Raw genomic sequence first — 9552 nt, 5'->3', positions numbered from 1 at the left:
GCGTGGAGGAAACTACCTGGGAGGTGGGAGGGAGTACGAAAATAAACCGTCTCGGTGAGCGGGAGGTGGGAGGAAGTACCAAAGAAGTACCAAAAAAAAATCGGGTGAGGTGTGACAAAAATAAACCTAAAACGCGACCTACCAACTGAGACATTAGAATAGAGACTATAAGAATTTTTTTTGCGCTATATTTTTTTTGTCAACTAGGCTTGCCCCCTATATCCAAATCCTGGCTCCGCCCTACCATACGAACACACACGGGCTCGCTCATGCACACAAGGATCAGAGTGACAGAGTCCATTATCTATCCGTAGTAACGGCATGGCTGCAGATGCTAGCCGAGCTTTGACGGAACATAGAGAAGACACGCATAGCTGGCTCAGTGCTGTCCGCCGGGAAGCTTCTCCTTGATCTTGTCCATGACGCCCTTCTTCTCGCCGGTGGCCTCGGTGCTGTGCGTTCCCGCGTACTCGCCCGCCACCGCCGTGTGCTGCTGCCCGGCGGTGGCGTCCTTGTGGGCTCCGCCGGGGAGCTTCTCCTTGATCTTCTCCTTCATCCCCTTCTTCCTCCTGCCGCCCACGCCGTCGTCCTCAGACGACACACGCACACAAGCACACCAAGTTAGGATGATGGAGTGGAGCGACACAACACAATATACGGAGCCATAGACCTGTCCCGGGGCTTACTGAGCTGGAGCTGGAGCTGCCGGAGCGGCGCAGGACGCCGTCGGTCTTGTGGTCGTCCCGCGTCACCTGGAGCTGCGCGCCGGTGCCGGCGGCGCCGTGCGTCCCCGTGGGCCCGCCGGTGAAACCGCCGTGCCCGGCCACGGGCTGGCCGTACTCCTCCACCTTGTCGGTGGCGTGGCCGTGCTGCCCCTGGTACTCCATTGCGGTGGTACGAACAGTGATCGATCTACGGGTGATACGTGTGGCTGTGCAAGTGTGTTGAACTGATGCGAACTGCGATGGAGATAAGTGCAAAGGTGGATGGTTATTTATAATGGTCGTAGGTGTTCGAGTTCGAGATGCGATGGCTTTGCAGGTGGAAGGAGTACGTGTGCGTGCATGGATGGCGGAGTGGTTATCCTTCTACCAATAAACATAGCCGGCGGTACGGCTGCATGCCACGTACCTCTTCGGACTTTCTCGAAGCGCTCTTCTCGAAGGGCATGACTACCTGACTAGTCCATCCACGCATTCATAGTAAATATTTCCTCTGTTTTTAAATATTTGTCTTTCTAAACATTTCAACTAATGACTATATAAAAAGTAAAATGAGTGAATCTATACTATAGAATATATCTATATACACCTGTATGTAGTAATCCATTTGAAATCTTTAAAAAAAACAAATATTTTAAAACGGAGGAAGTACATGTTACGTATTTCATCCGTAAATTAATATAAAAGCGTTTCAGAGGAAGTATATCGTGCGTGGCAAGACCATCTGTGATTGGAATGCTAATTAAGTTAGATGGACAGTGATATCATTAGTTCTTGGTGCTCGTAAACGAATGTAGTGTTAGATTAGCTGACTTTTAAAACGAAGGATCAAGACATGAGTCCAGCTTGAAATATGAAAGTTACAAACACAAAAAATGACCAAACGATATAAAGGTGCTGAGAGCATCTACAACTGGACTTGATAAATTTAACCCCTACACATTCGCGAGCATATATAGATATGTCCACAAACAGCGTCAGACGACCTCGGCAGCTCGCACATTCACACTCTTCAAATGTATCCATGCACATTCATCACAACTCAATAGCTTGAAACAAATACGACAAAATAAAATAAATCATAGTTCAACAATCAAAACAAAATGAAATCGAAGTCCGGACATGACGGATCACTCGCTGGTCGGATCATTCGTCGGATGCCATCCATGCCGTCTGCTCCATGGCCATCTTTGTATCCCGCTCCGTCTGCATCCTTGCCTCCTCTTCCGCTACGGCCACAGTCGCCCTCGCCGCCTTGTAGTACGTCTTACGTTTGATGATCTCCATCTTCATCTCCACAAGCCACTTCTTTGCGTGCTCATCCAAGAGGCTTTCGTCTGTCAACATTATCTTGGCATCCTCCCGTCTCGTGTGATTTGTAACCTCTCCTTCTCATGCTCAATCTATCGAAATGTCTTGGCCTTCTCAAGATCCCATCGTATCGACATCTCTTTCTTCTTCAACTTGATTTGCAACTTCTTGTCCGCCCTCTTCCGGTCTCAATTCATTCCTATTGCGCATCCAACATGAACTTGTACCTTTCCTCTTGTTCTTCCTAACAGAAAAATGCCTATCCACGTGGAGACCATTTTTGTAGCCGCGGTGTCACGGGAGGGGCACGCCTTCCCCCACTTGTTTCTCATCATTTGTCAGTTATCTTTTGGCACAGTGGCTCTTTCATTCTCCCCTACAACATCTTCCTCTTCTTCATCTAACCCAATTGATTGGTGGGAGCTTGAGCCATCATTCCTCTTCTTGTCGGCCTTGAGATCGGCCACAAGTTGTGTCCACTTTGGTTGCCATTCAATATCACCCAACAATGTCTAAAACCAAATGGACTCTTCTCCGTGTTTTGATACATAGTGGCCGCCACCACCATCTAGCAAACAAAATATGTATGACAATAAGAATGCAAGAAAAAACAAACATATGCAAAAGGTAACAATAACTAATTTATCATAGTGAGTTGCCACTCCCATCCCAATTTGAGGGCGGCCAAACACTTGTGAATAGTAGTTAACGTACTTGTTTACTTCCTCTTGAATGATCCCCAACGATGTTGGAGAGATGCCACATTGCGGTTCATGACGATAGGATGCGGCTCCGCATATTGCTTTTGTTTATGGCACTTCTTCCAAATCTTTTCCCAATACTTATTCTGCCTTTCCTCCGTGCCCCATATGGGAACCATTATTTTGGCCAATCAAGATTTAAAGAATAAGATATTCTCAAAAGTTGAGAATGCCAAACCTCTTGCCTCTGTCGTCTTTGGCTTCTTTTCCTTCTTGCTCGGATTGGGATTTGGTGTTGCCCCAACTTCAAATGAAGGGCAAGTTGGATCCCTCAAATCGTAGTCTATTTGGTTCGGATCATGATTATCATTGATCATGTTCGACATGATAAACTCCTAAAATTATCATGGTTTGCACGCATTGATCATGTCCGAAATGAATTAACGGTCTGTGCAAAACATAGATCATGGCATATGCAAAGTTGATCAGTGAGGAGCAAAAGGAACATACCGAGTCTTATTGTGGCATTCCGTCGAACATGTCGTGGGTAGACCGCAGGTGCGCGTGCTTGTCCGCACCCAAATAAGTTGCGGCGTCTGACAGACACCCACCGGTGGCTTCTTTGGCGAAAAGCTCTCCAGAATGCCCCAACCGGCCGTCGGATTCTCCTCTGTCTCAACCTGGTCTGACGGCACGATTCTTGTCGACGGCGGATAGACGGGATGCGGGGTTCCGGGCGCGGCGAGGGGTGGGGGCAGTTCCTCCTCGAGGTCCACATCTGCTCCCCGCGACACCGCCGCTTCCCTCTCCTGCTGCCTCCGTTGCCGGTCCCTCCAGGCGATGTTCTCCGGCTTGCACGATGTAACCGAAGAAGGGACACCGATGGACGACGCGAACACAACCTCGGTCGTGGCGGTGAGGGACGAGATGAACGACATCTAGGGCGACGGATCTGGACGGGCGGCATAGATGGGGAGCAAGCGTGTCCAACAATGAGGCCTCGGACGCGGGTATTGATGAAGGGAGGCGGGAGGAGGGCGAAGTGTTTGGTGAATTTGGTGCAATTTGGGGTGAGGGCGGAGTGTCAAGTCTATACCTGACCATGGGCCAGGCTGGGCTGGGCTTGGGCCAGGCCAAAAAAGCCTGTGACAGAAAACTAAGGCCCATGCCCTTCCAAGGCCCTACCATCGGGCCTACTTTTCAAGCCCAAGCCCAGCCCATTTAGTGAAAAGCCCTTAGGGCTTAGGGCCGTGGGCCAGGCCTCTTCCTTAAAATGCCAAGGCCAAGCCTGTCTAGACCCTGCTGGTCGGCTCAAAACTCAGGCCGAAACTCGGCCCACAGGCAAGCCCATCGGGCCTAGGCCCTGGATATTAGTGCCGGGCTTAGGTGGGCCGACAGGGCCGGGCCGGAGATGGCCAGGACTAGTCAGGTCCAACGTGGCATACGCGCCCGGCCCCTTCCTATATCTGGCCTACATTTAGACTCAATATGAGGGGTGCTGATCAGCTGGATATTTGAAGCCTGTTTGAGACGCCCGTCTGACTCTTTGACCGGTCAGTGATCGGGCCGTTCGTCTGGGCATTCTTTTTTTTGAAAACCGTTCGTCTGGGCATTTAAGGACGCTTTGAAGACTAAATGCTCTGGCTGAACAGTTAAAGATGCAACGCATATTACGAACATAACAAAGTGGGAAAATGAAGTGACGCATCCAAGGAGTACACTACCCATACGACACCGTAGTCCGTAGCCGTCCAATCGGGAACTCTTTTGTCTACTAAGAATCAAATTTGATTCTAGTTCAACTTATACAGAATTTGATTTCATTTCTTAGTCAATTCAATTCCAATATTTAAGTTTCGATGTCACATGAAAATAATTATTTCCCTTAATAAGTTATGTGTGCTATGAAAATTTGTTATTTTCACCCACAAGTGTTGCCAATATTTTTGATTATTGATTGGACGGTATTTTAAATAGGTACAAAACGTTAATAAGGATGGGAGTATATGTCTTATTATGGTCGCTTTGGCTATGTAGAAATGATATTGTTTTTAATGACAAATCTGTTTCTTCTTTGCAGGTTATTTTCCGTTGTACACACTGGCTTCGTACATGGTGTACGCTACAACGAGCGGAGTATCAACCGCTGTTCAAGGCGGTGTGTACACTGTTGGAGCAGGTGGCTATGGAGGTTTTTACCCAACATGGATGGCAGCATAATCTCCGGCTCGGTCCACCATCTCTTTCGACATAGACATAGTGTCGGTCTATGGACTCTACTGTTGCCGAATTGTTGGTCTTTTATCTTTCTGTTTATCAGACTACTGGTGTTTGGCTGTGTGCATTCTAGTTATGCAGAGGCCGATGATACTCTTAATGCTTTGTATCACTTTGATGCTACATTTTGAGACAATAAAAGCGCCCTTTATCGAAAAAAAGACAAGATCTCTTATGCAGCCGCCTCCTTTCCCAAAAAACAGGATTTCTCTTTCTCTCTCTGGCGCTGCCGCCGGTCCGCCTCTTCTCCAGAGGGCTTAGGGCATCTCCAGCCGCGCCCCCAGGAAGGCCTCCCCAGGCATTTTTTTTCGCGCCGGCGCCGAAAAAACGGCCCAGTCGTGCCCCCAGGAGCCCGATTTTCGCCGGCTTGGGCCGAAAACAGCGCCGGCGGACCCAGCCCGAACCCGGCGTGCTAGGGGGCGCCCGGGGGCGCCGGGCGAACTGTTTTGGCGCGAAAAAGCCGCGGGCCCGCCCCGTCAGCGACACGGCTTGTTGGAAATATGCCCTAGAGGCAATAATAATTAGTTATTATTATATTTCCTTGTTCATGATAATAGTTTATTATCCATGCTATAATTGTATTGAAAGGAAACTCAGATACATGTGTGGGTACATAGACAACACCATGTCCCTAGTAAGCCTCTAGTTGACTAGCTCGTTGATCAATAGATGGTTACGGTTTCCTAACCATGGACATTGGATGTCATTGATAACGGGATCACATCATTAGGAGAATGATCTGATGGACAAGACCCAATCCTAAGCCTAGCACAAAGATCGTAGTTCGTATGCTAAAGCTTTTCTAATGTCAAGTATCTTTTCCTTAGACCATGAGATTGTGCAACTCCTGGATACCATATGAATGCTTTGGGTGTACCAAACGTCACAACGTAACTGGGTGGCTATAAAGGTGCACTACAGGTATCTCCGAAAGTGTCTGTTGGGTTGGCACGAATCGAGACTGGGATTTGTCACTCCATGTAAACGAAGAGGTATCTCTGGGCCCACTCGGTAGGACATCATCATAATGTGCACAATGTGATCAAGTGGTTGATCACGGGATGATGTGTTACGGAACGAGTAAAGAGACTTGCCGGTAACGAGATTGAACAAGGTATCGGTATACCGATGATCGAATCTCGGGCAAGTACAATACCGCTAGACAAAGGGAATTGTATACGGGATCAATTGAGTCCTTGACATCGTGGTTCATCCGATGAGATCATCGTGGAACATGTGGGAGCCAACATGGGTATCCAGATCCCGCTGTTGGTTATTGACCGAAGAACGTCTAGGTCATGTCTGCATGGTTCCCGAACCCGTAGGGTCTACACACTTAAGGTTCGATGACGCTAGGGTTATAAAGGAAGTTTGTATGTGGTTACCGAATGTTGTTCGAAGTCCCATATGAGATACCGGATGTCACGAGGAGTTCCGGAATGGTCCGGAGGTAAAGATTTATATATGGGAAGTCTTATTTTGGTCGCCGGAAAAGTTTCGCACTTTATCGGTATTGTACCGGGAGTGCCGAAAGGGGTCTGGGGGTCCACCGGGGGGTCCACCTGCTCCGGGGGGCCACATGGGCTGTAGCGGGTGCGCCTTGGCCTATATGGGCCAAGGGCACCAGCCCCAAGAGGCCCATGCGCCAAGATATAAGAAAAAGGGGAGAGTCCTCAAGGGGGAAGGCACCTCCGAGGTGCCTTGGGGAGGATGGACTCCTCCCCCCCTTGGCCGCACCCCTTCCTTGGAGGAAGGGGTAAGGCTGCGCCTCCCCCCTCTCCCTTGCCCCTATATAAAGGGAGGGGAGGGAAGGGCAGCCGCACCTGAAGCCCTGGCGCCTCCCTCCCTCCCGTGACACCTCCTCCTCTCCTGCAGGTGCTTGGCGAAGCCCTGCTGGACTACCACGCTCCTCCATCACCACCACGCCATTGTGCTACTGCTGGATGGAGTCTTCCTCAACCTCTCCCTCTCTCCTTGCTAGATCAAGGTGTGGGAGACGTCACCGGGCTGTACGTGTGTTGAACGCGGAGGTGTCGTCCGTTCGGCACTAGGATCTCCGGTGATTTGGATCACGACGAGTACGACTCCTTCAACCCCGTTCTCTTGAACGCTTCCGCTTAGCGATCTACAAGGGTATGTAGATGCACTCTCCTTCCCCTCGTTGCTAGTTTCTCCATAGATAGATCTTGGTGACACGTAGGAAAATTTTGAATTTCTGCTACGTTCCCCAACAGTGGTATCAGAGCTAGGTCTATTCCGTAGATTCTTTGCACGAGTAGAACACAAAGTAGTTGTGGGTGTTGATGTTGTTCAATATGCTTACCGTTACTAGTCCAATCTTGTTTCGACGGTATTGTGGGATGAAGCGGCCCGGACCGACCTTACACGTACACTTACGTGAGACAGGTTCCACCGACTGACATGCATTTTGTGCATAAGGTGGCTAGCGGGTGCCAGTCTCTCCCACTTTAGTCGGAACGGATTCGATGAAAAGGGTCCTTATGAAGGGTAAATAGCAATTGGCATATCACGTTGTGGTTTTGCGTAGGTAAGAAACATTCTTGCTAGAAACCCATAGCAGCCACGTAAAACATGCAAACAACAATTAGAGGACGTCTAACTTGTTTTTGCAGGGTATGCTATGTGATGTGATATGGCCAAGAAGAATGTGATGAATGATATGTGATGTATGAGATTGATCATGTTCTTGTAATAGGAATCACGACTTGCATGTCGATGAGTATGACAACCGGCAGGAGCCATATGAGTTGTCTTTATTTATTGTATGACCTGCGTGTCATTGAACAACGCCATGTAATTACTTTACTTTATTGCTAACCGGTAGCCATAGTAGTAGAAGTAATAGTTGGCGAGACAACTTCTTGAAGACACGATGATGGAGATCATGATGATGGAGATCATGGTGTCATGCCGGTGACGATGATGATCATGGAGCCCCGAAGATGGAGATCAAAAGGAGCAAAATGATATTGGCCATATCATGTCACTATTTGATTGCATGTGATGTTTATCATGTTTATGCATCTTATTTGCTTAGAACGACGGTAGTAAATAAGATGATCCCTCATTAAAATTTCAAGAAAGTGTTCCCCCTAACTGTGCACCGTTGCGAAAGTTCGTCGTTTCTAAGCACCACGTGATGATCGGGTGTAATGGATTCTTACGTTCACATACAACGGGTGTAAGACAGATTTACACACGCGAAACACTTAGGTTGACTTGATGAGCCTAGCATGTACAGACATGGCCTCGGAACACAAGAGACCGAAAGGTCGAGCATGAGTCGTATAGTAGATACGATCAACATGAAGATGTTCACCGATGATGACTAGTCCGTCTCACGTGATGATCGGACACGGCCTAGTTGACTCGGATCATGTAATCACTTAGATGACTAGAGGGATGTCTATCTGAGTGGGAGTTCATAAGATGAACTTAATTATCCTGAACATAGTCAAAAGATCTTTGCAAATTATGTCGTAAGCTCGCACTTTAGTTCCACTGTTTAGATATGTTCCTAGAGAAAATATAGTTGAAAGTTGATAGTAGCGATTATGCGGACAGTAGAAAGCTTATGTGCTTAATGCACCACTCAGTGTGCTGAACCCCAAACATTGTTTGTAGATGTTGCGAACATCGAACATACACATTTTGATAACTATGTGATAGTTCAGTTAAATGGTTTAGAGTAGAGGCACCAAAGACGTTTTTCGAAACGTCGCGGAACATATGAGATGTTTCGAGGGCTGAAATTGGGATTTCGGGCTCGTGCCCACGTCAAGAGGTATGAGACCTCCGACGATTTTCTTAGCCTGCAAACTAAGGGAGAAAAGCTCAATTGTTGAGCTTGTGATCAGATTGTCTGAGTGCAACAATCACTTGAATCGAGTGGGAGTTTTTCTTCCAGATGAGATAGTGATGTTTCTCCAAAGTCATTGCCACCAAGCTGCTAGAGCTTCGTGATGAACTATAATATATCAGGGATAGATATGATGATCCTTGAGGCATTCACGATGTCTGACACCGCGAAAGTAGAAATCAAGAAGGAGCATCAATTGTTGATGGTTGGTGAAACCACTAGTTTCAAGAAGGGCAAGGGCAAGAAGGGATACTTCATGAAACGGCAAATCAGCTGCTGCTCCAGTAAAGAAACCCAAGGTTGAACCCAAACCCGAGACTAAGTGCTTCTGTGATAAGGGGAATAGTCACTAGAGCGGAATTACCCTAGATACTTGGTAGATGAGAAGGCTGGCAAGGTCGATAGAAGTATATTGGATATACATTATGTTAATGTGTACTTTACTAGTACTCCTAGTAGCACCAGGGTATTAGATACCGGTTCGGTTGCTAAGTGTTAGTAACTCGAAATAAAAGAGCTACAGAATAAACGGAGACTAGCTAAAGGTGAGCTGACGATATGTGTTGGAAGTGTTTCCAAGTTTGATGTGATCAAACATCGCACGCTCCCTCTACCATCAAGATTAGTATTAAACCTGAATAATTATCATTTGGTGTTTGCA

General features: G+C 47.7%; 1 protein-coding gene across 1 annotated transcript; it reads right to left on the bottom strand.

The window, feature by feature from the left end:
- Positions 1–309: 309 nt before the first annotated feature.
- On the bottom strand, positions 310–954 carry LOC119306172 (dehydrin DHN1). The gene is made up of 2 exons (XM_037582471.1): positions 687–954; positions 310–595 (listed from the first exon to the last, which is right to left on the bottom strand). Exons 1-2 carry the CDS (start codon positions 885–887, stop codon positions 380–382), a joined length of 417 nt encoding a protein of 138 aa, XP_037438368.1. The 5' UTR covers positions 888–954; the 3' UTR covers positions 310–379.
- Positions 955–9552: the final 8598 nt, after the last annotated feature.

Source organism: Triticum dicoccoides, chromosome 5B (genome assembly GCF_002162155.2).
Source record: "Triticum dicoccoides isolate Atlit2015 ecotype Zavitan chromosome 5B, WEW_v2.0, whole genome shotgun sequence".
Classification (NCBI taxonomy): Eukaryota; Viridiplantae; Streptophyta; class Magnoliopsida; order Poales; family Poaceae; genus Triticum; species Triticum dicoccoides.
Note: the sequence above shows the minus strand (reverse complement) of the source record. Positions and strands in the feature narration are given on the sequence as shown.

Coding starts and splice junctions, on each gene's coding strand:
- LOC119306172 (XM_037582471.1), bottom strand. CDS start 887: ATGGAGTACCAGGGGCAGCACGGCCACGCCACCGACAAGGTGGAGGAG. Junction 596..686: donor GCAGCTCCAGCTCCAGCTCA/GTAAGCCCCGGG, acceptor GTGCGTGTGTCG/TCTGAGGACGACGGCGTGGG.